The sequence below is a fragment of the Ogataea parapolymorpha genome, chromosome VI (assembly GCF_000187245.1).
Source record: "Ogataea parapolymorpha DL-1 chromosome VI, whole genome shotgun sequence".
Lineage (NCBI taxonomy): Eukaryota > Fungi > Ascomycota > Pichiomycetes > Pichiales > Pichiaceae > Ogataea > Ogataea parapolymorpha.
The window spans coordinates 829,693-856,607 of NC_027861.1; the positions used below are offsets into that span (position 1 = coordinate 829,693).

The following is a 26,915-nucleotide window of genomic DNA, read 5'->3' on the forward strand; positions in this document are numbered from 1 at the left end:
CACCGCCGGCGTCTTTCTAAGTTTACGTTCATCGCTCGTGTGCTATATTCTATCGTCTATTTGCAATGCATCCTCCCAAATTTTTCTCCCTTTTCTTTCGCGCCTATTGCTAATCCTATGCTTTCTAACCAGACCCCCCGCTTCCCAGACACGTTCTCGGGCACCAAGTCGTTCAAGCCGATCTTCTTCACAGATCCGAACGAGGAGGCGGCACAACGGTCGCCGATGGACGAACCAGCCGCCGCGGTGGAAAACCCGTTCAAGGACGAGCGCTCGGCACGGCCGTCCAAAATGTCGGTGTCGCCATTCAACAGCTCGTCGGGACTCACCGACGCCAACAGCTCCGACCAGTTCATGAGCACGGCGAAAACAAACGACTACTCAACCACAACAACAACAACGTCGTACGCCCCTAAAACAAAACCTTTGATAGCACCCACAAAAGGATACTACCGCACGTTTGTGGTGCTCTCGTTTTTGGCGCTGCTCATGTTCGTCCCGCCGCTGCTGATCGGCGGCGTGTCGGTCTCGTGTGGCGCAGATAGTGTGTACTGCCTGCCCAAGATCGAGTTCCAGTTCATCGACGACTCCCGGACGAGCCCGCTAAACACTATCAGAGAAAGCATCAAGGTGATCACGTATTTCGCCATGGACCTGGGAACAGATTCGCCCGCCGTCGACTTTACAGACAAGGACATTAAGGAGATAGACACCTTCTCAGTGGACAATATCTTCAAAATCAACTATTTTGGATACTGCAAGGACAACTATCTCACCAACAGAAGAACATGCACGAGTTTCCGTGGCGGCCTGGATCTCCCGTCTGTGCTGGTTAAAGACGCTGGAATGAGCCTGAGCATCATTTCTAGCCAGGGTCAGCCGCAAGACGTGGGCGACTCGCTTGTGACCGGGTTTCACGCCATCTTGGAGAATCTCGGAGACGACAACGAGATCGCGTACGACGCGCTGCTGGTCAGGTACCTGGGCCAGATCCTGCCATTTGTCATTTTGTGCAGCTTTGGCTGCTGCTGCGCGGCTCTCGCGTACGCAGTGGTGCTTGTGAGCCTGCTGAGGTCGAAAAGCAGGTTCTACAAGATGCAGAAGCGCGTCTCGTTCATCCTCGGAGCCCTCAACGCCCTGACTTTCGCCTCGCTCGTGCTCAACCTGGGAGACCTGATCGTGGAGTACGTGTACGTGATGAAGTTGAACGAGCTCACCAACGACAACGAGCTCGCTGCAGTCGACTTTGGAATGGGGCTCTATGTCCAGATGGGATGTGTGGCACTGCAGGGCGCCATCAGCCTGGGAATGACTGCTTTGGTGCTGGCCAAGCCGTGGATAAAAAGAGTTATTTGAGTTATAAATGGAAGACACTCTTCTCTGGTTGTTCGGTCACTCTGTAATTAAAGGAGCTGATGCACTCGCACTCAAAGGTGTGGTTCAGTTGCTCGTCGGCAATCAAGTACAAGGTCACGCCGAACCACGGCGAATACAGCGGTCTAGCCGGCCTGTCGACCGGTACGAGGTCTGCGGTCTCACCGAGCCGGTTGCGGCCAGACTCGTCAAACCGCACTCTCACGCGCGCCAGAATGCTGTAAATGTTTTGCGGATGGCCTGTGGGAATGAGATGGGCGTCATAACTGAGCAATTGATGCTGAGATGCCGGCAGTGTGGCCCATGTCTGCTGGAATAGCTGCTTTGAGCCATACGGGGTGCCATTGACGATGACCCTGGACGGCGTCTGCAGCTGAGGAAGGACCGACGCAGCGTACGCGTCGGGCAGCTGATTTGGCAGAAGCGGCTGATCCAGCGACTTTAGCAGAGTCTTGAGGAAACTCTCCAGCTTGGCTGTTGGATCGGACATCGGGATGGCTCTCGATTTTTTTATTTTATATTTTTTGTGAAAAAAAACATAACCGGGGCCAAGGGGTCTGTTTTCCGCGTGCAAGGATGTGCGGGCAAACCCAGATTTCCGTAGTTGGGGAGTGGCTGTTTGCGGATGCTGGTTTTTCTTGATTGGGTGGCATGCATATGCGGTTCCCAATTTGGATACCTATTTCCCATTTCGGACGAGAAACAATAGACTTCTGCCGTAATTTGCCAGTTTGCTATTATTCTGCACTATGATCTCTTTAGATCAATGAAATTATCTGGTAGTTGGAAAAGGGGGCAGATCAGATCACAACAATTCTTCCCTGAATTTAGGAAAAACAGAAAACTAGCCCCACGAAAATCAGCGATCCCCTAATAATATATATCTCTGTGACACGCGAAGGATTGTGCTCAACCGACTGTCTCTCGTTCCTTCACTCAATTCTCCAAACTGTCACTCGTTATGTCTACTCTCGCTGCCGAACTCAACCACTCAAGGTCGCATTCCGACTCCACCAACACCAAGTCCAGTGCTTACTACCAGATGTCCCGGCCCCGGTCTGAGGAGTGCACTCTGATCCACGATTCCCAGCTCAAGCGGTCGTTTGCAGAGATGTCCGACTCGTTCACGCTGGTTTCCGATTCGACGTCCAGTCCGTCTGCGAAACGGTCCAGAACAGCCCCATCGTCCCCAGTCCCAGAGACCCCAAAGCTCAACTTTGCCGACCTGCCACTCACTCCTCCCTCCAACAGCGTCGTGCTGGCCTCGCTGTCGATCTCCACGCCGATCTCGGCGTCCCAACATACCCTTGCACAATCTCCAGCGACTCCTCCTGCCTCGGCGTCCAGCTCGCCCCGCCAGCTGCCTCTGCCGCTAAAACCGTCAACCAAGCTGCGCTCGTTTGAGTCCGAGTCCTGCTTCTATTTTCCAGATACCTGCTACTCGTTCAACCTGTTGGGATCTGCCGCACCAGAAAGCAACGTGCGCGGGTGTCTGCTAGAACAGCAAAACGAGGAATGGAGAGACTTCTACTCCAACAAGTGCAAGCACGAAAACACAGAACTATTCAAAAAATACCGGGAATACTGCACCTCGATGCGGCTGAAACCTTCAAAACCCGTTTCCAAAGTGTCCAAGCCGCCTCGCTCAAGGAAGCCTGCCAAGATTGCCGCATTCGTTGAGTCCCAGTACCAGAAATACAACGGACTCGTTGATTATCCGTACTCTAATAATTACACCTACCAGACAACTGGATACCTCAAGGACGTGCAGATGCTCACGTCGTCGGCCAAGCTGTACGCACAGGGCCCGAAGCAGAGCTACGTGGCAGAGTCCACCGACAACTTCAAGCTGCCACCCATGCCTTCGTCCATGTTGATGTCGACCCAGCACGACCACCGCGACTACGCACGCGTCGGCATCTCCAAATTTATCAACACCTCGCTCGACACCCCCGCCTCGCCCCAGACCCACCTCCGCACCACGGCCAACGTCCCCGATGAAGCCGCGCACGCTCCGGCCGCCGCACAGTACACCGGCGGCTCACGTAAGTGCATCTCGTGCCACTCGGCCCAGTCACCTTGCTGGAGACCGTCCTGGTCCTCGTCCGAGGGCCAGCTGTGCAATTCTTGCGGCCTGCGCTACAAAAAGACCCGCGCAAGATGTCTCAACTCGCACTGTCTGCGCATCCCTGCCAAAGGCGAGTGGACCCTCATGAAGAATAAGGGCAAGGTGCTTGTCAACGACCACTACGCGTACCGCTGCCTCCATTGCGACGGCGAGGTTGAGGTTGACGAATAGACGGTGAATAATAGGTGTACAGTAATGTAAAGTAATGCAAATCATAGGAAAATGCGGCCCATGGTTGGCCGGCCTTGCCATAAGCTCTTAATAAGTTCGCAACCGATCTTGGACCAATTTTTGAATATTACGTAATTTGCCGCGGTGTGCAATCTCAATGCAAGCGAGGCCAGGAAGTGTTTCTTAGTGTCCAGATAGCGTGCCAGCCGTCAGAGATGCAGACAAGCGGGCTTGGGCACCAAAACGGCTGATACATGGTGTCCCAGACACAGTGGTCGTCCTACACCCCTTTCAGCAACCCGCCTTGGTATCAGTGAAAATTTTTCCCAAATATTCTTTCTCAGTTATTCTTCTTAATTCCTCACGAGAGCTGCCGCATAACGTCCGCTAATTCTATTGTGCCTTATATTACATAAGGTAGCTGTCCCTCGAGGGTGTATGTTTGTCCGTCAGATCTCCCAAAAGAACTGGTTTCATCGTTTGTTAGCGAAAAATTACTCGATGGCTCCATCAGTGCTTGTCCAGCCGGCCACTTTGTCCAATGCCGGATTGAAAAATGCGTGGAGCAGTGTCTCTGACTTTCCTCCCCACGCAGAGTCGCTCCTGGGGGCCACCCTGCTCTCCAAAATCCAGAGCGTCGACCACAACACCTGTGAACCAGACGAGCTCGACCCGTTCTTTGTGTGCGACCTGGGCGAGCTGAAACGGCTTGTCAGACTCTGGCGCGCAGAAATGCCCCGTGTCGAGCCCCTCTACGCGGTGAAGTGCAACAACGACGAAAAGCTTCTGCACACACTGCTCCAGATGGGACTCGGCTTTGACTGTGCTTCCAAGACCGAGATCCAGCAGATGCTGTCCTTGGGTGCAGATCCGGCCAAAATCATTTACGCCAACCCGTGCAAGGCAGTTCCCCACGTACGTTATGCACGGCAAAATGGCGTGAACCTCACTACTGTCGACAGTGTTGACGAGGTGCGCAAGATAGCTGCTCACCACCCTGACTGCGGACTGCTTATCCGCATCCACACGGACGATGCCGACGCCACGTGCCCGCTGTCTATCAAGTTTGGCGCATCATTGCAGGAGGCGCGGATTTTGGTTCAGGAGTGCGCCAAACTAAAGCTCAATCTCAAGGGTGTCGCATTCCATGTCGGTTCGGGTTGCAAAAATTTCAACACTATCGAGACGGCCGTCAGGGACTCGCGGATGGTCTTTGACTACGCCGAGTCGCTAGGCTACACCTTGAAGATGCTCGACATTGGAGGCGGATTTTCGAAAGCCACGTTCCACGCCTCTGCGGCCGTTTTCCGGTCTGCCCTGGACACCCACTTTGCGGCAGAGGAGTTCCCAGATCTTTACATCTTTTCCGAACTGGGCCGCTTTTTGGCCGCTTCGTGCTTCACTCTCGCTGTCAACGTCACGTCCAAGCGCTCCGACGCCTTTCAAGAAAGAATCTACGTGAACGACGGTGTTTACGGCAACCTCAACTGTATTCTGTTTGACCATCAGGAGGTTGAGCCGAAAGTGCTCACCTCGCATGGCCGGTTTGTGTTCCACTCGAACTATAACCATCCAGAGAAGGAGTTGGCTGCGGCAGCCAACCCATTCAAACAGTACTCTGTCTGGGGTCCGACATGCGACGGACTGGACTGTATTAGTCCAAACTGTAAGCTGTCCCAGGAGGTTGTTGCTGGCGATTGGTTGTATTTCAAGGATACAGGCGCCTACACGTCTGCTGCAGCCACCAACTTCAACGGCTTCAGTGCAAATAGTGAGTGTTTATACATTGACAGCTACCAATAGAAAATTATATAATATTGTCCGTTTTGGTTTTATCTAATTTAGTTTATCTAATTAAGTTATCTAATTTAATATTTTATCTAATTTAATTTTGTCTTATCAAAATATGCCGAAAAGTTAGTAGTACATACCGCCATGCTAACAGCCAGGAGTGTTGTGTTGCTACGGAATTGACATTGATGCGGTTGCTGGGTGGCTTGGTTCGTACGGGGGCCAGGACTCTGCCAGCGACATCTCGCGAGGCTTGTTTGCAGGTCATGTGGGGATTCCGCGAATGCTGAAGATGCTCGACAAGTACGGTATCAAGGCAACCTGGTTCATTCCAGGCCACTCACTGGAGACTTTCCCAGAGGAGTGCGCCATGATCAGGGACGCAGGACACGAGATTGGTCTTCACGGCTACTCGCACGAAAACCCTAGTGACATGACCCTGCAGCAGCAGAAAGACGTCCTTGACAAAACTTTCAAATTGCTTACCGAATTCTGCGGAAAGCCGCCCAAAGGCTCCGTCGCTCCCTGGTGGGAAACTAGCCAGGAGGGCGTGGAAATGCTGCTGGACTATGGAATAGAGTACGACCACTCCATGTCGCACCACGACTGCCAATGCTATTGGTTCCGGACGGGCGACTCGTGGACAAAAATTGATTACTCAAAAACAGCCCACGAGTGGATGAAGCCCTTGAAACGCGGAAAGGAGACGGGTCTCGTAGAAATTCCCGGAAACTGGTACATTGACGACCTGCCTCCCATGATGTTCATCAAAAACAGCGCCGATGGGTACGGCTGGGCCAATCCGCGCGACATTGAGGACATCTGGCGCGACCACTTTGATTACTTCTATCGCGAATACGACGAGTTTGTTTTTCCGATCACGTGCCACCCAGACGTTTCTGGCCGCCCCCACGTATTGATGATGCACGAGAGATTAATCGAGCACATTAACAAGCACGAAGGAGTCGAGTGGCTGACCATGGACGAGGTCAACAAGGATTTTAGAGCCAAAAACAGCCCTCCTCAGGGCGCAAAATTGCCAGCTTCTCATAAGACTATCTGATTTTTGTCTTCACCCCATTTGTAGTGTCCTCTTCCTCACGTGCACGTTTTCCACTCATGATCCCCAGCTCAACGTGCATGCTGCTATTGGCTGGATCCAGAGGAAGCAGTTGGTCGTTCAACTCGTCGTCTGCCTCGCCCTGTTCGTTCAAGTGGACCTCCACGTCTGCGGGCTCTTCGTGCGGTTCCTCGGAGTCAGAGTTTTGATAAGTGGATGTAGCTGCAATGCGGTCGTTTATTGCCCGTAGGGCTGTCTGTAGATGCTGGTCTATAGTGAAGCCTGAGAAAACATTAAACAAAGGATACTTGCTTGCACCCTCTTCTGGCCAAAATTCGCACTCTATAGGAGCCTGGCCCAAATCCGAGCCCTCTATTATGTTTAGATAGATTCGGGATTCTCGCAGACCAACAAGTGTGATGGCCTCGTACGGTATTTCGAATATTAGGTCCGCAGCAGGGATATAACAAAGCAAACACTCGTTTAGCACAAAGAGCCACAAATCCAGCACAATGGAGGGGGGATTTGTCCCAGTCAATTTACACTCGTGGCGATCGAGCATCCTTAAATTTGAAAACGGAAGTCGGACCTTGTTGGTTTCGGTGTCAAAATTGACATACAATTGGGCCCTCCATTTTTCATGGCCGTAGAAGAGGACGGCATCGTCACCTAAACAGTCCTGTGGCGTAGTGAGCTGGTAGTTCTGGAACAAGTGGGTGTTTTCCACGGTCGGAAGATGCGATACAGGGCGAATAAAGCACATAAGAAAAATAATTTGAAAATTGATTATTTGTTTGGCGCAACGTGGGGCAAAACGACCCAGTTTGAAGCCGATTTGGAAGCCGCTTTGGTGACCGATTAAAATGCCCATTTCTTCTCCCGTTGTCAACCACCAATAATCGTCAGATGCGGGCCGCGGCAAACAGTGCCCGGTAATCTCACTCGTATCTCCTGTGATTGAACATCTGAAACTTCGATGCATTATTGTGTGGAGTAAAAATGGCGTTTGAGATATCTGATATTATCATCAAAGTGTGAATAGTCACTGCCTAAATATTCACGTCTGCTCATGCAAGTGCCACACACTGCCCCATACCCATTGCTGCAGCAGCAGCCTTATTTGAGTAGAACGTCTGCATGCAGATAATTAACCGGTTTCGGGAGGTTTATGATTTAGAGGATCAGATATGTTTGAAGTGTGTTTTTCGTGGTCTATATAAACTCCTCTCCCCCTGCCCCCTTAATTTTGCTGCTTTTGTTTTCATTGCTTTCACTCAACATGTCTGCTGGCCCAGCATGTTCGTCCCAAAACCATAGAAAAACATCGCATCATACTCCCTCGCCCATTAGCTTTCTCAGACAAAAAAGCACGTCCTCCTCTGTCTCATCTATCAAGCTTGGACCTCCTCCCTTTTTCCGATCTCCAAGAAACCCAAGCGACCATGAAATCTCGTCTGTTTCGTCGCGGTCTTCCATGCTTTCATACACACAACGCACCTCAAGTGTGTCGTCAGGCCAAAGCTCGCCATACAACAGACCTAGTGTGGTCACAAGCACATTGATCGATAGAAAGAGATCAAAGATCTCTTTTGACGAAAACTGCTGCTTCTGCGAAGAGCCCCTCTTGAATGTTTTTGAGGGTGAGACACTGCTGGACATGTCATGCGGCCACCATTGTCATTTTGAGTGCTACTCCGAACTTTTCAGCTCTCCAAGTGGAGGTAAAACTACTGTCTACTGCCCGATCTGCGGCACTTCCAATACTTGCAATGACGACGAGGTCAACGATAGTATAATAAGGAACAGACTCTTGTCGTCCAGCTCTTGCGAGTTCAATCAGGACATTTTTGCATCCACGCCGGCAACTTTAATGAACCAAATCACTCCACTGGCCCCTTTTCCGGACCCACTAACCCCCGCCACTCCAGTTCTGCCCTCCTTCCCAGAATTCCCTCAACCCTCGCCAAAGACACAGCCTCTATTTTACGACTCGCCCATCATTAGCACATTCCCTTCTACGATTTCTGCAACCCCTTCTTCGTCCGCTTTCCCTGCAGAGTCTTTAGCTGAGGCTAAAATTGAGATCATACCAGAGTTCTCAAAGATCATTCTTGCCAACGAGCACGCAATCCCAAAATACTACGATCTTTCCTGTGTCCTCAACATAAAATCTCTAGACTACGAGCCTTCCTTGTCAGAGCTTCCTGAAGACCGCAAGAAAAGAGAATGGGACAGGAAGCAGGAAATCTCAAAGGAAGTGATCCACAACTTTGAGTCGAAACTGCATCCAGATTCGGATCTTGATGTTGCGAAGCTTGGTCATCTCGTGCTATTTGATATTTTTGTCAGTGTTTCAATTGACGGCAACAGTTTCCACCATCCGCAGGTGTACTTTTTCGATCGGCGGCTTCTGATTCTCAACGAATCTGGAAATGAGTTAATCCAGAACATATACCTCATGGACAAGCTGTCCACTGTGTTTGATGACGAATCCAATTTAGAGATCACGCTCAACCTTGCCAGCTTGAGTGTTCCTGATGTTGAGCTGAAGAGTGAGAATAAGCTTATCCACGACAAGTGGCTGAAATTGCTTTCCAGGATTGTAAGAAGAGCACAACGGCAGCCCCGTGCAAATCCTAACAATCCGTTTGTCGCCGAGAACCCTTTTGACGAGAGAGAGTTTAGTCCATCGAATCTTTTTTCGAAGGAGTCGCTATCTTTGTCAAAGGAGGTGCCATTAATTCAAATGTCCACGAACGCATGGGGCCTGTTGGAACGAAACGAAAAAGTCATTCCAGAGGAGGTGCTCAAATTCAACAAGCTTGTTTCCAAAGGACTGGATCTTCCATTGGGATTTGTTAAACGGCAAGTTTCAAAACCAGACTCTGACCCATTAATTCTTATTCTGGTCGTTCCAATGGTGAACAACGGAAACAGTTGTCTGGATGATGCGGACTATACATCAGAGATGCGCCAATTAATAACTCAGACTCTCGAGAGTTTGCAACCAGAAGACAAGCTTGGACTTGTTTTTCTAGGCAACAAACGTCCTGACTCGCTTTTGGGCAACTACTACGGATGTATGTCACCGCATTGGGAAGGGTGGTCCGAGGTGATTTCCAATATTGAGTGCTATACTTCGACTGCTGGAGATGAAGTGCAGAGCTCCGACTATGATATGTGGCGAGATGGCTTGAAGTACGTTTCTCTTCTTGCAACCACCGGCTTTCCAGAAGCAGGCTCACATATTCATGAGATCATCTTTATTAATACCGAGCGGGTACAGACAGTCCACTACTTTGAGGAGAATTCTACAGTCGATCGTTTGTGGGGACGTTACAACAAGAAACCGCAGAAGAGTGTTAGCGAAATGGTCACAACGCTCTGCGACAAACATTGCGCAACGTTCCACTCTGTTTCGCTATTTGATGAATACGCCTATCACCCGCAAGAGTTATTGGACCACTATCATGGGATCATGGGTTCGTCCAAGACACATGTCAGACGCAGTGTGGAGCACCATCTCGTTTTGGATTTCGACAATCTGCAACTTCTAATTAAACGATTAATCAGCCAGTTTCACAACGTTTCCATCTCTCAACTTCGAACGCGGATTGAGGTCTGTGAAGGCGTGCGGGTGACGGAGATCGAGAGAAACGGGCAGCTGGAAACGGCAGATTTGAGGAGTTTGTTTGAGGTTGTCAATCTCAATAACATACCGAGCAGCTTTGAAAAGTCCACGATGATCAATGTGCGCATTGATTTGAGCTCGTTCACGGTGGAAGACCTCAAACAGGGACTCAAGGTCGATTTGCTGAAAACGATCACCAGCATCAATGTTCACTCCGGCAGAAAGCAGTTCAAGGGCGTTGCCAGCATCAGGATGTCGCTGGACAACGCAGTATCGAATGCGTCGACGATGCCATTGAACTTGCTGGTGACTAACGCGGGGCTCGAGAAGTCGCAGTTCAGTCTACCTATAGTTGCTCGTCTTTCTGCGGTGAAGGATGCTGTTTTCGTGAAGCGGCAGGTCGAGCTGCTAATCAACAGCGTCTTGCTGTCTGAGGTGTTCAGCAAGAAGACGTACTGTCACAGCTCGAAGGAGGAGATCCGCACGGCGCTCAAGAACATGATGAACAAGGTTTGGGAGCTGGTCAAATCGTGCAACAGCTCAAACACGAGCAACATGCGCAACATCGAGGAGTGGTCGGAGACACTGAATGACGAGGTCCAGCAGATAATCGACGGCTACTCCATGAGAAACTACAACTTGAGCAATTACTGCTGTGTAGCCAAATATTTCGAATTTATTTAAGGACATTTTTTTTTTCGCTCCGTTTTATGGTTTCTGCGTACGTTCGGTACTTATCGCCAACGTGGGGCGTGGTGGCCGCCCTCCTCGGCGGGTTCTTATTTTTAGAGACCTTCGCAACGCCTTTCCACCGCCAATTCTACGTTCCCGACCCGCGCATCAGCTATCCGTACACTGCTGACAGCATTCCGGACGCTCGTTTGGCGGTGTATGCCTGCGTGGTGCCCTGTGTGCTGATCGTGCTGGCGACGGCGACGCAGTATCTGCGGTCGTCGCGCGACCAGAAACAGCGCATTGTCCACTTAGCCAATGTTTCGTGTCTTGCTCTGGCATTGGCCCTAGGGCTCAACGGATTCGTGACCGAATTTATTAAAGTCAAGGTTGGCAGGCCTAGACCGGACTTTTTGGACCGATGCGGTTTGTCGCCTAAATCTCCGGTTCCGGGACTGTACACTGTCGCCGATTGCACCGCGCCGTACGGAGAAAAAGCGCTCCAGGACGGTTTCAAGTCGTTTCCATCGGGCCACTCGTCCTTTGCGTGGTGCGGGATGAATTTCCTCAACTTGTGGATCAGTGGCCACTACAGGCTGTACACGGGGCGTTCGGGCTTTTCCGTGAGCAAGTTGGTGCCGCTGGGGCCGGCCCTCGTGGCTCTCCATATCTGTATCAGCCGTTCGCAGGACTACAAACACGACGCGCTGGACATCACGTGCGGGTCGCTGCTAGGACTCGCGGCGTCGTGGTGGTCGTACCGCCAGTTCTTCCCGTCCGTGGCGGACGACAGCAGCGACCTCCCGCTCGTGCCCGCGCAGGAGCCCGTGCTACCGGTGTAGCTGTGGGGCTTACGTAAGCAACAAACCCGGTTTTTAAAGATACACGAGCGGTGAAAAAAGTGGCAAACAAACATCTACGCATGTCGGACGAAAACACGCCAAAGCCGGAGAACAAGAGCGACACACACATCAACCTGAAGGTGTCGGACGGCACGTCAGAGGTGTTCTTCAAGATCAAGCGGTCGACGCCGCTGAAGAGACTGATGGACGCCTTCTGCAAGAGACAGGGCAAGGACTCTAGCAGTCTGCGGTTTCTGTTTGATGGGCACCGTGTGAACCCGGAGGACACGCCGGAGGACCTGGATATGGAGGAGAGCGATGTGATCGAGGCGCATCGCGAGCAGGTTGGGGGGTATATAGAGTTCAGCTGTGCTAGCGGGTGCTAGCAGAGTGCAACTACTAAATGACCGTGTGTATAAATGACAGAACAGGGAGCACGAAACTTTTCGGACGAGGATAATTATTATTTTTATTTTTTGGTGCAGGGGTGTCTCCTTTCTCCTGTCGACGCGTCCCGCGTCTGCGTTTTGCAGGCACTCCTTTGGTTCCCTTTTTAGAAAGGTGATTGATCGATTTGGGCGAACGCGTGCAGGAACGTTTTGCTCATATACGCTTACTTCGCTCTCTACTCTTTTCTCAACTTCAATGCCCCATTCTCGACAAGAATCGTACGCCTCGTCCTTTGTGTCGTCCTCGGCGCTGGGACTAGGTATTTCGAACCCGAGCTCCAAGTCGGCCACGGCGAAAAACCCGGTCAAGATAGGGCCCTGGAAGTTGGGCAAGACGCTGGGCAAGGGCTCCACCGGCCGCGTTTTGCTCGCCACTAACGTCCACACGGGGCAGAAGGCCGCCGTCAAAGTCGTTTCTAAGAGCATGCTGGGCTCCGACGGCCACGACGCGTCGCCGCCGGACGCCAGCCTCAGCTACGGCATCGAGCGCGAAATCATCATCATGAAGCTGCTCAACCACAAGAACGTGCTGAGGCTCTACGACGTGTGGGAAACAGACACTGCCTTATACTTGGTGCTGGAGTACGTCGAAGGCGGCGAACTGTTTGACCTCCTGGTAGAATCCGGCCCGCTGCCCGAAAACACGGCTGTGGAGTTTTTCAGACAAATTATTCTCGGAGCGTCGTACTGTCACAGCCTCGGCATCTGCCACAGAGACCTCAAGCCCGAGAACCTGCTGCTGGACAAGCAGTATAACGTCAAGATCGCGGACTTCGGCATGGCCGCGCTCGAGTCCAGCGACCGTCTGCTCGAGACCTCGTGCGGGTCGCCCCACTACGCTGCACCGGAAATCGTGAGCGGGCTGCAGTATCACGGCGCAGAGTCGGACGTGTGGTCCTGCGGCGTGATCCTGTTTGCGCTGCTGACGGGCAGACTGCCATTTGACGACGAAAACATCCGCGAGCTGCTGCTGAAGGTACAGAAGGGTAGCTACGAGATCCACGAAGACCTGTCGCCCGAGGCACAGGACCTGATCGCGCAGATGCTCACGGTAGACCCAGAGGCGCGCATCAAGACCAGAGACGTGCTCAAACACCCGCTCATCACAAAGTACCCGTTCAACAAGCAGGACCACGAGGACTACCTCAACCTACCAAACCCCAACTCGGCCACGCAGCCGGTGAGGTCACGTGACGAGATCGACAGACAGATCCTGGAGAACCTGGTGATCCTGTGGCACGGGCGCGATGCGGAGTCGATTGTCGAGAGTCTGCTGAGCTCGGCGGCGAACCCGGAGAAGACGTTCTACTCGCTACTGTTGCGGTACCGCCACGACCACCACGACCAGGGCCAGGCGCTTGTGCGGTCGTCGTCGGTGATTTCGCGCGTCACGCCCGGTTCGAGCGAGACGGGCTCACCCAGCAGACGGCGCTCCGTGCGCAATTTCAGCGTGGGCACCTCTGCGAACCGGCCTGTGTCGTTCCAGCGGTCCAAGACCGACAGGTCTGGCGAACGGTCGCCGTTCCGGAAGCGGGCGTCGGTGAGCAGCAAGCGCAACTCGATGGTTTTCGCCGACAAGGGCGTTTCGAAGCGCTCGTCCAGCACGATGCTCAAGCGGAACAGCGTCACGTCAAAGCTGCTGTCGACGTATGCGAAACTCGCGGCGATCGACGAGAAAAAATCGAAAAACGTCGAGGAGTACGGTAAGCGTGCGTCAGCGGACTTTGCGACGCTGTGCGACATGCTGTTCGACGGCAAGTCGGGCCGGCTCAGCACGTCCAGCTCGCTGGCGACGATCAGCGCCATGTTGATGGAGGAGGAGCGGCCTGCTCGACAGTCCAAAAAGGCTGCGAGACAGTCGCTGATCCACGCGAAAAAGCGTCAATCGACGTTTGCGTCGCTTTTCGACGCGGCAGCCCAGGCCAGCTCGGCAAGCTCCACCGTTTCCTCGCAGTCTGTGCACAGCTCATCCAGTCACTCGCTTGCCAGCAAGAGATACTCGTCAAACCCGATAGAGCGCATATCGCGCATTCTCAACGCATCCGACCTAGACAAGATTAATAGGCGTTCTGTGTCACACGGGCGAGTGCCGTCTGTGAACCCGCCGCCGAAGCCGGTCACCAAGCTTGATCCGCGTGCCAAGGCGTACGAAAAGTACCAGAAGCGCGTCTCGCAGACACTGGAGAAGATGTTGAAGCAGAAGGAGGAAGACGAGAGACGGGCCAAGGAGCAGGCGGAGCAGGAGCAGGAAGAGCAGGAAAAAGACGAGGACGAGGTCCAGGACAAGCAGGACGCAGAAAAGCCCAAAAGGGTCAAGAACCCGCAGAAAATCTCCGACGTGACGATTCCACAGGTGACGCGCAAGTCGAAGCATTTCTCCGACAACAAGAGGCTCAGCGTGCTGTCGATCTACTCTGCCAGCAACCTCAAGGACGCAGCCACATTGGACCGCACGTCCAAGGGCACGCGGCTGAGCATGGTTTTCCAGGACGATTTGGACGCTCACGCAGATGACACCGTAGACATGAATTTGCAACTGGACAAAGACGAGGGCCTGTATTTCGTGGATGACAAGAGGAAGAGCACCAAGAAGAAGTCGATGCTGCTGTCGTCAGAGGACATTCCAAACCTCAACTACAAAGCGTCCAGAGACACGATGATCTCGGCCAACTCTGCCGAGAAGAGCCTTTATAAGTCGCTCAGACTGCCGGAGATCCCTGGCTCGCCAATCAAAGAAGATAAGGTGGAAGTCTACAAGGAGAACGCAATAGACCGGCCAGAGTCGCCTGTGGTGGCCAGCAAAAAGAATGACGGTTCGCTGCAGTTCAGCAAGCAGCGCAAACCGCTTGGAGAGCTGGACCAGCAAAAACAGAGCAACGAGGCCAACAGACGCGCGGGCTCGGGCGGATCGTTCTTCCGCAAGCTGTCGTTTGGCACGAGAAAGAAGAGCGACGCCAGAGACACTAAAGAGACGAGGAGAAAAGTGAGTATTACACAGGCGTTCCTGGCTCTGTTTACGGGCGAGATTGCGGAGCAGCAGGAAACCAAGGAATTGCACACTGTTCTGGGCGAGGACGACCTGTTCGAGGCGCTCATATCGCTGCTGGTCAGCTGGAAACAACATGGTATCACCGACTTGCAGGCCAATAAAGAGACGCGGCGGTTGGTGGCCACGGTCTCGAAACACAACTCGTTCGGGCTCAAGGCGTGTAAATTCGAATGCCAGACGTATCCTGAGGAGAATGGCTCGCTGCTGGTGTTCACAAACCTTAAAGGTCCGTCGCGCAGCTTCTCGAAGCTCACGCGCGAGACCGAGCGGATCCTCGAGAAGGAGAGCATTTTGGTATAAAATAATGAAAATAAAATAAAATAATAAAATAGATAAAATAAAATAAAATAAAATAAATTTAGGGCGTTCCCAATGCGGAAATAGCTTGGGACCAGCCAACCTCTCCATGATTTAAAAAAATCAAACTCCTGTAAACAGACTCATGGAGCCTTCTACCACAGGCTTTGCCAGGCACCACAGCCAAGCCGTTCTGGCCCACCGGTCGCTCTCGAAACGTCCCTCACACCGTGCCAACCTCGTGCGCCAACATTCGGGGAAAAAATCACAGCTCTATGCCAACAGAGCGCACTTCGCCTCAAAGTCAGACCTCCGCGCCATCTTCGACTCCAAAGAGAGTCTCCATGACGTCCCTCCGTATATGATGTCTTATACTCTCTCGCCGCCGCGAACGCAGTACGAGCACAACCCGGTGCTCAAGTACGCGGTAGCCAGGACCAGGGTAGCCAATCGCCAGCTGTTTCTAGACCCCACCGATATGAGTATCAAGGACTACATGACACCGCACTCTGTTGAGCTGCCACGACATTTGAACAAGTCGCTACAGAGCCTCACGAAGCTCGGAATGGACCCGCAGATCAAGTCGCTCCCAAAATCCGGCTACCAGTACAATACGCCGTACAACAGGCTGAGCACGATGGCAGAAATCAGTCTAGAGTCAAATTCAGAACACTACAACAGAATCAAACGGGAAATATTCGACAAACGCATGCTCTGGAGTGACCTGGAGCCATATCTGCGACAAAATGACGATATATGGAATAACGAGTATCTGCTCACAAGACTGCTTTTTGAGGTGTATTTGCGCCGCGTCGTCGCTGCTCGAATGGCGGTCAAAATCGGTGTTGGTAACGCGCGCAGGGGAGCCGGAACGTGGAATGACTCGCTGCTTTCCGCGGTGTACGGCCACAAACAAACGTCTATTTTCAAGCAGCAATCACCCGCGATAGCTGGCTATTCGCCTCGTTGAGCTTGAGTCTGTCAGCGAACGCAGCTCGAACACGCTGGAACTCGCCATTGAGTGGCTCAAACTTCTTCGCCTTGAGGAAAGTCTCCAGCTTGTCCGTCAGCTCCTTGCTGCACAGACAGCTCTCAAACACCAGCTGCACAATACCACGGAACGTTCTAATAAAGCTCTGATTTTTGCTATCCTTCATAAACCTGGCGTAGAAGCCGTTGTAATGCATGCTGAACCACGCCCAGATCGTTGCAAACGCCTCGGGCTGGTGTTTGAGGCCCACCAGAGCCAGCTCCACCGACGGCATGTCCATGTTGTTCAGCACGTAGTTGAGCGTTTTCTGCTGCAAATCGCTCTTAGTCACGTATCCCAGTGACGTTAGTGCTGCCGTGCGCACGTCGGCCGTGCTGTGCTCTTCGTAGACGTGGTCGCTGACCGAGTCTGGATTTTTCACTATACCAAGGATCTCCTTGTATTCCTTGGCCGAGCCACCGGCTTGGACGTTGTTCAACACCGCAGCCACAAGTTTGATCGGAACGGCGCCCTTTGGCCCATGCAGCAGCTGTTTGTACAGTTTTTTCGCTATCGCCTGTGACTGCGCGTTCGAATAATCCAGCTTCAACAGGGTAGCACGCACAGACAGCTCCGTAGCTGGCAATTGTCTGAAATCGAGCCCGTCCCACTCAAACGAGTCCAGAAGACTGCTGACAGTCGTATTCTCCCATCTGGAAATGATTTTGTACGTGTTCTGGTCGTCAAAGTAGCTCACTGACAGAATTGATTTGGTGAGAGTGTTGAACAGCGACAGTGCAGTGTTGAATGCCGTGGCGTTGACAATTTTCGGTTCTTGGACAATTTTATTCATCAGCACCACAAATCCCAGAATGTCATCGCAGTCCTGGTACTTTTCACTGAAAACCGTCGACAAATCGAGCACGACCTGACACTGCTCGATATTGCTCAATTTTTCAAAATTCCCAGCAATGGCTTCGTATTGAGGCAAAGAATACTTCACTGTCGCAACAACGCTGTGGTTGGCGTTCACCAGCAGACAATTGTCAATTTCTAGTCTTCTATCCGACAACATGTACCTAGCATACGCCCCGTCTGAATGCTTGACCAACAGCGGCACCTGATACGGAACGTCCTCGACCTTTGACTCCGGGTTGTACAAAAATCTATGCTGTTCCACCAGCAGCTTTTCGCCGCGTTTGCTCACCTTCAAAATCGGGTATCCAGCAGTTCTGGTCCACGAGAACATGATTGTGGGGATATCGTACTTGAACTTGTTCAGAGTATGGTCTTTGAGGAATATCCACAGATCGGTCGGTTTGAACAGGCCGTACTTGTTCTTATTAATGAAGTCCCCGACCGCACTAAAGAAATTGTCGTAATTTTCGCATGGTGTCTCATTGAACAGTCCAGCCAGCATCCGCAGCACAAAAATGCCCTTGTCGTACGAATGTTTGCTGAAGGTGCTTTGAATAGTGTCTGCTGGGACGTTTTCGGTGTGAATCGGCTTCATGTTGTCGAGTCCCTGGTATCTTTTCATGTTGAAGCCGTCGTTGGCGAGCTGGTCGAACCAGACCTGGTTGTCGTCGCTTTCCTCGTTCAAAATCGTGTTAGACATGAAAGTCGCAAACGCCTCGTTGAGCCACGTATAGTCGTAGCTTTCGAATGTCACCAGGTCGCCCATGAACATGTGCACCATTTCATGGACCAGGACGTTTTTGATCATGGAGATAATTTTCAACATCTCCGCGGGCGACGCCGAATCGGGAGTGAGAAGATGGTCTTTGAGGATCTGGATCATCGACCAGTTCTCGACTCCGCCGTCGCTCAAAATCGGCAATGCAATAACGTCAAATTTCGCAATTGGGTACTCAACACCAAATTTCTGCACGAGTTTTGGCAGCGTCGACTTGACGGTTGCCAGCGCAAGCTTGGCGCGGCCAGACTCGCCGATCTGCGTGTACACACGTAACGGGAAGTTTTTCTGCTCGGAGAGATCGATTTTTTCCTCAAGAAAGTCAAATTCGCCGACCGCAAACGAGAACACAGAGGTGGTCATTTTTGGCGAGGCCTCGAAAATCACGAGCTGGCGGCCTTGGTCAATCTTGGTAGCTGACTCGATCGGCGTGTTCGACACACACGTGAACTTCTCGTCCGCCGTCAGCGACAGCTTGAAACTCGTCTTCACCAGCACATCATCCACACAGGGGAAGATCAGCCGGGCAAACGACGGCTGGCAGTGTGTCGAGATAATGTACCGGTCATTTGCGCCGTCCTTGTACTTGGTCTTGAAAACGCCCTTGGTGAAGTCCCTCATGGACGCAATGCCGCGCACAACGCCAATAAAGTGCACACGGAGTCGCAATTGTTGGCTCTTGAGACTGTCAAAAGTGACGTCTGTGGAGAACTTGACGGTCTCTGTTTTCCTGTTCTGCTCCACCTTGAGCTTGTGTTGAGTGTCAGTCAATAGGTACGCATCGGTGACAACGATCTCCACAGCATTGAGCACCAGCTGGAACGGATCAGAACCAGAAACAGAGGCCCTCTCGTTAGGAGCCAGATCCATCACCACTAAACCCATATAGTTCGCCTTGGAGCTGATATCCAGCGAAAGATCGTAGTTTGTCGGAAGATACGAATTGCTGAAGGCAAGAGACACCACCGGAGGGGGCAGGTCTGCTTTGGAAGACGACGACGCTGGCTGGCTGGACATGGTTTTTTTCTGCAAAAATGCTTGATGGGGAGAAATTTCACTCACATTGTTATATAGCCATCAGATTTGGCGAGTAGTCTACGATTTTAAAGCTGCCGAAATCCATACCCCGCCGTGGATTCCCGAACCCGAATCACGGGCACCGTCCGGATCTGGCGAATCGGTGGGGGAAAATAAGGTTTCGAGGCAGCATTTCCGTTCTTGGAAAAGCTGATGACATAAGAAACCATGGAAGCCAATAGAAAAAAGAGTCGCAGGCCTATATTTTTCTTGTCTCGTCTTTATCCAACACGGGTGACCAGGTTACTGCTTGGATTAGAAAACAGACCAAGTACATTGGAATGTCAACCTTGCGGTTGTAGAAGTTGTAACTGAGCTGAAACGACAAGTTTATCAGGTTACTAGTGTTTTTGATGGTGAAGGAAACAAAGCTATATGATTTACTGAACGTTTCTCCAGATGCCAGTTTCACGCAGTTGAAAAAAGCATACCGTGCGGCAGCCCTCAAGTTCCATCCCGACAAAATAGCTGCCAGTGGCGAGAGCGAGGAAAAGAAAAAAGAGGCAACCAGAGTCTTCCAGGAAATAACCACCGCATACGAGATTCTCTCGGATGAGAGAAAACGACAGACATACGACGCATACGGAGAAGCAGGGCTCAAGGGCGTTCCTGCCCCAAGCTTCTCGGACCGCTTCCAACAGGCTGAGTCATTCGTTGACCAGTTATTCCGCTCGTCTCCTACCTCCGATCTAGACGCGCTATTCGATTCTCTAGCCGGCGGCAGGCCGATGGGGAACTCCCAGAGACGTTTACGGAAGGGCAGGGACATCCTGCATACGACATACTGTTCGCTTGCAGATTTTTACCACGGAAAGACTATGAAGCTAAGTTTGACGAAGAAGATCAAGTGTCCAGAGTGCGCTGGTCGTGGAGGCACGCAGCTAGTGCAATGTTCCGCTTGTTTGGGACTCGGAACTATCGTGAACGAAACAAGAATGGGAATCGTGTACCAACGCGTGCAGACAACATGCCACCAATGCAACGGCTCGGGAATGTACATACCCCCGGAGTCTACATGTGAAACGTGCCATGGCAACAGATTGATCGACAAAAAAGTCATATTGGACGTGGAAGTTCCAAAGGGAGTCAAACCCGGATACCAGGTGGTTTTTGAAAACGAGGCCGACGAGGGTATTAATATTATTCCTGGGGATGTGGTGATAACATTGCAAGAGGATAAGAGACGACCAACTAAGAATTTCCAGCGCCGAGGTAACAACTTGATAACATCAGTCACACTGTCGCTCGCCAAGGCACTTTGTGGTGGTTTATTGAAGATCGAACATTTGAACAAGAAAATAATGAAAATATACGTCAACAGGGGGGATTTGGCTAATCCAAACACTATAAAGGTAGCTAAGGGATACGGTATGCCAATTTATGCTGAAACTGACTTTGGAGAAACAAAATATGGGGACCTAATCATAAAATTCAACATAGAGTTCCCAAAGATGAACGAGTTATCAGAAGTGCAATACAATATGCTGAGCAAAGCACTTGATCCTAGCTATAAGCCAAAAAACATATCAAGCTCGTCTTCGTCGGAGGACGTGTCGGTCGAAGACTTTTCGCCTCTATCTGGGTCGACAAGGTCGAGTATTACGAGATCCGCGACCGCCAGTATCACAGGGTTGAAGGATCCTGCTGAGGCAACAGAGGAGGATAGTGATGACAGCGACATTGTGTATTTGACAGACTTTCCCGGATTCGATGCCCAAGCAAGGGAATGGGACGCTGAGCAACAATCGAAAAGATTTAAAAGTGGATGACAGGCATCGACTCAGGGCTCTATTCGATATCGCTCATTTTATCCAGTTTTTGACTTTTTGTAGGGTTTGAGTTTGTAATAGTAATAGGGAAAATCAATTGGAGTTACCCGGGTATTTTAATTTTTTTGTATAGCTGGCGCGGGTTGTTTCGTGTTTAGCCCGCGAAATATTCATATAAATAGAGTATTCCCATTGATTTGTTGTTTTCTTTTATTACGGCTCAAATCACAATGGACAAATTAAAGGAGGTAGGTAGATAGCCAATTGCACGGGCGAGTACTAACGCCTCAGAAATTGAACAAGCTCAAGCTGGATGCCGAGACCTGGCAGGAAAAGGCTGATGAGTACGCGGCCAAGGTGAAAGAGATGGAACAACAAGCCTTAGAGAAGGACAACCAGATCCAAGCCTTGACTAGAAAAAACCAGGTTCTGGAGGAGGAGTTGGAGAAGGCCGAACAGGAGCTTAGCGAGCTCAAGAAGGTTGCAGGAGACGCTCACCAATTGAAGGCCGCCAACGACAACTACACAAAGAAACACTCGATGCTGGAGGAAGAGCTCGAAGCTGCCGACGCCAACTTGAAGGAGACCACTGCCAAGCTGAGAGAGACCGATATCCGTGCTGAAACCTTGGAGAAGAAGGTCACGTCTCTTGAAAGCGAGAAGGCCGACCTCGAGAACAAGTTTGAGGAGCTGGAGGCCAAATACAAGGCTGCCCAGGAGGAGCTGGAGTCGATTAGCGCGCAATTGGAGGCCATCTAACTAGAACTGGACCCTCCCTCTAGTGGAGAGGCGCCGAGCACGCCGTCCAGACTCATTTGGCTGACTTTGCCATTGCAGGTGTTATATATCATTTACGAGATGATCAGAAGGCATAGTTGAAAATTAATTAATTTTTTCGTACTGAGTGAGTGAGCATGCTAATATTTATACCTTTATGATTAATGGACGTATTTGATACAGACTCTGATTACGCCAACCACCCGCCTCCCACGGACTCGGAGGCCGAGTACGAGCCATTGCCCGTGTATGTTTCATCGTCGACGTCGCTGGCCACTATGAGCAACAGGGGCGGACGACCGCCTTCCAACATGCTGCACTCACGAAACGGCTCGCGCGAGACGCTTCTTGAGAACGAGGACCTCGTCAACCAGGTGATTCTGTTCGGTATTTCCTCCACAGCAACCACAGATCTCAACCGACAACGCAATTCTCTCAAAGAGCTGGGACTCAAAAGACTCTCTCCCCGGGAACACATAGCCGTTGCTATCTGCCGAGATTTCTCACTTTTGGTGATAATTAAAAACCTGGTTGTCCTGTGGCACTCCTGGTACACCATGATGTACGACGAGCCGTTCCAGATCAACGTGACGTCCGTGCGGGCGTCGGAATTCTTTCTTGCCGGAATCTGGTGCATGGTGTCTGGGTTTCTGTCGTACTCGATTCTGGATGGGCTGATGGTGCGGTGGATCGTGATGTATGCGATCCAGGCGGCTATAGTGCGGATGCTGAGCATGTCGCTCCTGATCGTTGCTCTTGTGGAAGTGCTGACGTTCATGTTCAATAACAAGCAGAACGAGTACTGTTTGCCGGTGTGGATCTTGATTAGTTGCGTGATGACGCTCATCTACATCATCCAGAACTTTGTCACTTCAAACCTGCGTCTGGACCGCCATTTGCAGGACAAAGACGAGCCCAAGCCGCGCAACAAGGTGCCGCGCACCGTGGACCTCTACAACATCACCGTTTTCGCAGTCGTCCCCATTGGGCTGGCTAGCTTTGTCACCATGATAGGCCTGATCCGGCTGGTCCTGATCCTGCGGCTAGAAGCGGTGATGGAAAAAGACTTGTAGTGCTGCCGGCACTTGGCTATTTTTCGTAGCGAAACCTAAATCCCCCTCGCACCTAAAATATTTTCATCAGTTTTAATTAATTATGGTCGTCCACATCCTCGGAAAAGCCATCAAAGGCAAGGCCAAGGTCGACGTAAGTACTTCTCTGAGCCCCCACTAACTCCAGATCGGACTCGCACACACATTCTTCGGCGTCGGGCTCAAAACGGCCGAGAAAATTTGCGCCAAGGTCGGCCTGTACCCCAGCATGCGCATGCACCAGCTAAACGAAACACAGGTGATGGCAGTGACCAAGGAGCTCACAGACATGACCATCGGATCGAGACTGTTGCAGCAGGTCCGTTCCAACATCAAGCTCAAGCGGGCGACCGGTTCGTACCAGGGTCTTAGACACGCAATGGGACTGCCTGTGCACGGTCAACGTACCAAGTACAACGCCCGTACTGCAAGACGTTTGAACAAGCTCAACAGAACTCAATAAAATGTATATAGAATAAAGTGGAATAGGTTATTTATTGTAGTTGCTTCTTGCAGAGCTTACTTACCGAACCCACCTCCGGCCGAAATAGAGTCTGAGACAAGGAGACCCCCGAAAATAATTTGTCTTAGAATTTTCTCTTGTTCCAAAGTGTTGTTCGACGTACTTCTTCCCCTTCTAATCTTTTGCTCGTTCATTTCGTGGGTGCTTATCCCTAACACCGCCCAGCCAGTGTCCCAGATGTCTTTTTTGCAAAAAATCGGAAAACACTTCAAGTTCTACACCAAGGGCTTTGTTGCCCTTTGCACCCTGATGGTCAGCGCATCGTACGGTGTCCTCTGCTCAGTGTTTCTCTCGTTGATTGGCAAGCGCAATCTTGCCCAGTGGAGCACCGCGCGCTTCTATTACTACCTGTTTAGCACGGTTATGCGCATCACGATAGAAATCGAGGGTGAGGAAAAATTGAGTGGTCTGCCTGCCATTCTGATCTCCAACCACCAATCGGAGCTTGACGTGTTTATGCTGGGCAGGATATTTCCCAAACGTTGTGTCGTGACAGCCAAGAAACAGCTTCAATTGGTGCCATTTTTGGGCTGGTTCATGACTCTGTCGGGCACCTTTTTCCTGGACAGATCTGACCGCGAAAAGGCCATCCGTGTGCTCAACAAGGCTCTCGACGACCTCAAGGCCACTAGCGGCGGCCTATTCATGTTCCCGGAGGGCACCAGATCGTACTCCTCGAGACCCACTCTGCTACCATTCAAGAAAGGAGCCTTCCATCTTGCGGTCCAGGCGCAGATTCCGATCATTCCTCTTGTTGTTTCCAACACTTCCAACATCTACAGTCTGAAAGAAAGAAACTTCAACACGGGAACAATCAAGGTCAAGGTTCTTGAGCCGATCAGCACCGAGGGGCTCACCAAGGACGACGTGAACAAGCTGGTGGAGGCCACTTACGCAAAGATGGAGGAGGAGATTCGCAAAGTTGGCATGAGCGTGGTTGCCGGCGACGTTTCTGGCGAGTCTGAAGCGCTACTTTCCCAGGAAGTTCAATAGATAGTGTCTAATTAGAAATTGGCTGTGCAGGAAAATTTACGAATAGAAAATATATGTTTTGGCGAAAGCGTGCCCAGGACTCGTCTGTCCCAGAGCAAATGGAGCCAACCGAACCCAACGGTGCATCTGGCCAGGATGGTCTGGCTGATCTCCAGAAAGCTCTCGCCGATGCGTACGCTTCGAAATCTGCGGAGTCGTCGTCACAGGCAACAGAAAGAAGTCTTAATTCCATGAGGGAAAAGGCCAGCAAGAGGGCCGAGTCGATCTCTCTGGACAAGTTTCCTGTAAGTATGTGGTTGCAAGAATCTAACATGTCAGAAAGAAATGTCATGTCTCACTGCCATGGACGAACTAATGGAATGTATGTCTTTGGGAGGCCAAGTCCGTAATTATTACCGATACGGCGACTTGAGCATGTGCGAGAAACAGAACGAAAAGCTCAACTTCTGTTTCTCAAACTCCCTCAACGCTGGAGAGATCAAGGAAAAGAATATTCAGGAGTTCTACAAAAACCGTCTCGTGGAGCAGCTCAAAAGGGGCAGCAGCGAGGATATCTGGGAGGTGAGAGAAAGGTAGACAACAGAGGGACATAAAGGACCGTGTAAATAGAGAAATAAATTAATGTGCTTATTACATAACGTGGGGGTGATCTTTTTGCCATTTATTAAAGGTAATTTAATTATTTGCTTGAATAAAGGTAATTATTTGCCTAAATAATTATCCTTATTCCTTTTATGGAGATGAAAGCCCCTTCCTCAGGTTCCCAGGAGCGTGTGTACGCTCCGCGGACCACCACTCCGGCCGTCGCCGCGCGTTCCAGCCAATCGGCGGCAAGCTCCAAGGTCCGGCCGAGAGAGTCCAAAAAGCACGGTTCCAAGAGATACAACAAAGCAAACAAGCCTGTGCTCGTGGACGACTTTCCTTTTGACAGAGCCTTGGGGAGAGGACGGAAAGGCATCGACATTAGTCATCTGGTAGAATTTCAGCTACCAGAACATAACGTGGTGACCGATACCGGTCGTCGGCCGGGCTCTAAGAAACATCGTGCTCAGAGTGTCCGACTGAATTTGACTGGCCGCCAAAACGTAAATGTCAACTACAGGTTCATTGTGGACTACCGTGGGGATTATAGGACGCAGATTCTGGACCCAAACGTGCCTTTGGACGACGCCTCAATCTTGCGCGTGCTGATCAACAAAAATGATCACCAGTGTCCTATCTGCCTTGGAGACGAGTTTATTGCTCCGCGGATGACGCGGTGCGGCCACGTTTTCTGCTACACGTGCTTGTTGCGGCTGTTTGCCGCTTTTTCAACTCAGGAGGACTATCGAGGCCGCGTCAAGTGTCCGCTCTGTTCGGAGGACATTAGAGAAAAACACGAGTTGCTCCCTGTACTAATCACAAAAATTGACGAGCGATTCGAGCAGCCGTCTGTTGATCAGCCTGTGGAGCTGGAGCTCATGTACAGGCCTGCCTCGCGGGTCTTTGCGCAGCCGTTCCGTCTTTACTTGGAAAACTGCCAGTTTGACGGCGATATTCCCTGGATACCCGATTTCGCCACTGTTGACAACTTCCTGAACGACTCGCGCTACGTGAAATATTCGAGGATAATGCAATGTGGACCAGGCTTCGCTATTAAATGTTTTGAACAGGAATTGGAGACACTTAAATTACATAGGTCTCTGGATTCTGAGCTATACGGCGATAGCACGCACCACTATGAGCTGGCCGAGCTCAAGATCCGGTCTCACATGGACGCTATGGCGGCTTCCTTTGCTGAGTCATCTCAGGCCGCGATACCAGAGTCTCCAGAGAGTCTGAGTCTGCATTTGGATGAGCTAACTCTCCGTCAGCACCAATTCCAAGAAACAGAGAAGGGCTTCTTTTTCTACCAAACCGCATTCAACTCGAGCGTCAAGTACTTCCTCACAAATCTGGACGTTCAAATCCTCAAGTCGTTGTATGGCGACTACTCCGCGTTCCCGCTCACTCTGCATCCCATTCTCGAAAATATTAATTACGAATACTCGCCTCTCACTGAGGAGACCATTGGACGGCTGAAATATCTTGGACATTTGCCTGTTGGCACAGAAATAGGGTTTTTGGAGCTTGACTGGACGGATCAGTTGCCGCAGTTCCCTAAAGAAATCTCCGCTCGCTTCAGTAAAAAACTCAGCGAGCGCAGTCGGGCGTCGCGCAATAAGAAGCGAAGAGAAGACCGCAGCAAGGCTGCCTTTGAAAAAGAGCTGGAACTGAAAACCCTGCAGTTCTACTCAAAAGAGAATAACTTGAGCCTGACCGACTATGGTTACGGCGAGCAGGCATCGTCGCACACGTTTGTGGAGTCCAATGCTCCACCCTTAGGTGAGGACGTACTGCTTCCAGATGACGAGTCGAAATACAAGACCACGGTCTGGGGAACGAGAATTCTGAAGTCTGAAGACCCCGAGTCGGATGAATACGACGCAGAAGCAGAGTTGATTATTCAACAGGCCAAACAGTCGGCAAATGCTACCGGAAAGAAGAAAAAGAAAATTGTGTTAAGTTTCACATAA

General features: G+C 51.2%; 17 protein-coding genes across 17 annotated transcripts; 15 read left to right on the forward strand and 2 right to left on the reverse strand.

Annotated features, from left to right (window-relative positions):
- Nucleotides 1–117: 117 nt before the first annotated feature.
- HPODL_01597 (Spore membrane assembly protein 2) lies at nt 118–1,356 on the forward strand (the record flags this gene model as incomplete). The annotated part of the gene is made up of 1 exon (XM_014078110.1): nt 118–1,356. The coding sequence occupies one exon, from the start codon at nt 118–120 to the stop codon at nt 1,354–1,356; it is 1,239 nt and encodes a 412-aa protein (XP_013933585.1).
- Nucleotide 1,357: 1 nt separating this feature from the next.
- HPODL_01598 (mRNA transport regulator MTR2) lies at nt 1,358–1,864 on the reverse strand (the record flags this gene model as incomplete). The annotated part of the gene is made up of 1 exon (XM_014078111.1): nt 1,358–1,864. The coding sequence occupies one exon, from the start codon at nt 1,862–1,864 to the stop codon at nt 1,358–1,360; it is 507 nt and encodes a 168-aa protein (XP_013933586.1).
- A 471-nt stretch (nt 1,865–2,335) lies between these two features.
- On the forward strand, nt 2,336–3,673 carry HPODL_01599 (Transcriptional regulatory protein ASH1; the record flags this gene model as incomplete). The annotated part of the gene is made up of 1 exon (XM_014078112.1): nt 2,336–3,673. One exon carries the CDS (start codon nt 2,336–2,338, stop codon nt 3,671–3,673), a length of 1,338 nt encoding a protein of 445 aa, XP_013933587.1.
- Nucleotides 3,674–4,174: 501 nt separating this feature from the next.
- On the forward strand, nt 4,175–5,476 carry HPODL_01600 (Ornithine decarboxylase; the record flags this gene model as incomplete). Its single annotated transcript, XM_014078113.1, has 1 exon — nt 4,175–5,476. The coding sequence occupies one exon, from the start codon at nt 4,175–4,177 to the stop codon at nt 5,474–5,476; it is 1,302 nt and encodes a 433-aa protein (XP_013933588.1).
- Nucleotides 5,477–5,579: 103 nt separating this feature from the next.
- HPODL_01601 (uncharacterized protein) lies at nt 5,580–6,527 on the forward strand (the record flags this gene model as incomplete). Its single annotated transcript, XM_014078114.1, has 2 exons — nt 5,580–5,589; nt 5,623–6,527. The coding sequence occupies 2 exons, from the start codon at nt 5,580–5,582 to the stop codon at nt 6,525–6,527; spliced, it is 915 nt and encodes a 304-aa protein (XP_013933589.1).
- A 1,471-nt stretch (nt 6,528–7,998) lies between these two features.
- Nucleotides 7,999–10,839, forward strand: HPODL_05300 (uncharacterized protein; the record flags this gene model as incomplete). The annotated part of the gene is made up of 1 exon (XM_014078115.1): nt 7,999–10,839. The coding sequence occupies one exon, from the start codon at nt 7,999–8,001 to the stop codon at nt 10,837–10,839; it is 2,841 nt and encodes a 946-aa protein (XP_013933590.1).
- A 26-nt stretch (nt 10,840–10,865) lies between these two features.
- HPODL_01603 (putative membrane protein) lies at nt 10,866–11,669 on the forward strand (the record flags this gene model as incomplete). The annotated part of the gene is made up of 1 exon (XM_014078116.1): nt 10,866–11,669. The coding sequence occupies one exon, from the start codon at nt 10,866–10,868 to the stop codon at nt 11,667–11,669; it is 804 nt and encodes a 267-aa protein (XP_013933591.1).
- An 80-nt stretch (nt 11,670–11,749) lies between these two features.
- Nucleotides 11,750–12,055, forward strand: HPODL_01604 (Ubiquitin-like protein SMT3; the record flags this gene model as incomplete). Its single annotated transcript, XM_014078117.1, has 1 exon — nt 11,750–12,055. One exon carries the CDS (start codon nt 11,750–11,752, stop codon nt 12,053–12,055), a length of 306 nt encoding a protein of 101 aa, XP_013933592.1.
- A 259-nt stretch (nt 12,056–12,314) lies between these two features.
- On the forward strand, nt 12,315–15,467 carry HPODL_01605 (Protein kinase involved in bud growth and assembly of the septin ring; the record flags this gene model as incomplete). The annotated part of the gene is made up of 1 exon (XM_014078118.1): nt 12,315–15,467. One exon carries the CDS (start codon nt 12,315–12,317, stop codon nt 15,465–15,467), a length of 3,153 nt encoding a protein of 1,050 aa, XP_013933593.1.
- A 923-nt stretch (nt 15,468–16,390) lies between these two features.
- HPODL_01606 (uncharacterized protein) lies at nt 16,391–19,147 on the reverse strand (the record flags this gene model as incomplete). The annotated part of the gene is made up of 1 exon (XM_014078119.1): nt 16,391–19,147. One exon carries the CDS (start codon nt 19,145–19,147, stop codon nt 16,391–16,393), a length of 2,757 nt encoding a protein of 918 aa, XP_013933594.1.
- A 413-nt stretch (nt 19,148–19,560) lies between these two features.
- Nucleotides 19,561–20,976, forward strand: HPODL_01607 (Molecular chaperone (DnaJ superfamily); the record flags this gene model as incomplete). Its single annotated transcript, XM_014078120.1, has 1 exon — nt 19,561–20,976. One exon carries the CDS (start codon nt 19,561–19,563, stop codon nt 20,974–20,976), a length of 1,416 nt encoding a protein of 471 aa, XP_013933595.1.
- Nucleotides 20,977–21,206: 230 nt separating this feature from the next.
- On the forward strand, nt 21,207–21,735 carry HPODL_01608 (Tropomyosin; the record flags this gene model as incomplete). Its single annotated transcript, XM_014078121.1, has 2 exons — nt 21,207–21,224; nt 21,268–21,735. The coding sequence occupies 2 exons, from the start codon at nt 21,207–21,209 to the stop codon at nt 21,733–21,735; spliced, it is 486 nt and encodes a 161-aa protein (XP_013933596.1).
- Nucleotides 21,736–21,917: 182 nt separating this feature from the next.
- On the forward strand, nt 21,918–22,826 carry HPODL_01609 (N-glycosylation protein EOS1; the record flags this gene model as incomplete). Its single annotated transcript, XM_014078122.1, has 1 exon — nt 21,918–22,826. The coding sequence occupies one exon, from the start codon at nt 21,918–21,920 to the stop codon at nt 22,824–22,826; it is 909 nt and encodes a 302-aa protein (XP_013933597.1).
- Nucleotides 22,827–22,908: 82 nt separating this feature from the next.
- Nucleotides 22,909–23,307, forward strand: HPODL_01610 (putative mitochondrial 37S ribosomal protein SWS2; the record flags this gene model as incomplete). The annotated part of the gene is made up of 2 exons (XM_014078123.1): nt 22,909–22,959; nt 22,993–23,307. The coding sequence occupies 2 exons, from the start codon at nt 22,909–22,911 to the stop codon at nt 23,305–23,307; spliced, it is 366 nt and encodes a 121-aa protein (XP_013933598.1).
- A 237-nt stretch (nt 23,308–23,544) lies between these two features.
- Nucleotides 23,545–24,360, forward strand: HPODL_01611 (1-acyl-sn-glycerol-3-phosphate acyltransferase; the record flags this gene model as incomplete). Its single annotated transcript, XM_014078124.1, has 1 exon — nt 23,545–24,360. One exon carries the CDS (start codon nt 23,545–23,547, stop codon nt 24,358–24,360), a length of 816 nt encoding a protein of 271 aa, XP_013933599.1.
- Nucleotides 24,361–24,413: 53 nt separating this feature from the next.
- Nucleotides 24,414–24,936, forward strand: HPODL_01612 (uncharacterized protein; the record flags this gene model as incomplete). The annotated part of the gene is made up of 2 exons (XM_014078125.1): nt 24,414–24,644; nt 24,679–24,936. 2 exons carry the CDS (start codon nt 24,414–24,416, stop codon nt 24,934–24,936), a joined length of 489 nt encoding a protein of 162 aa, XP_013933600.1.
- Nucleotides 24,937–25,094: 158 nt separating this feature from the next.
- HPODL_01613 (RING-finger protein MAG2) lies at nt 25,095–26,915 on the forward strand (the record flags this gene model as incomplete). The annotated part of the gene is made up of 1 exon (XM_014078126.1): nt 25,095–26,915. The coding sequence occupies one exon, from the start codon at nt 25,095–25,097 to the stop codon at nt 26,913–26,915; it is 1,821 nt and encodes a 606-aa protein (XP_013933601.1).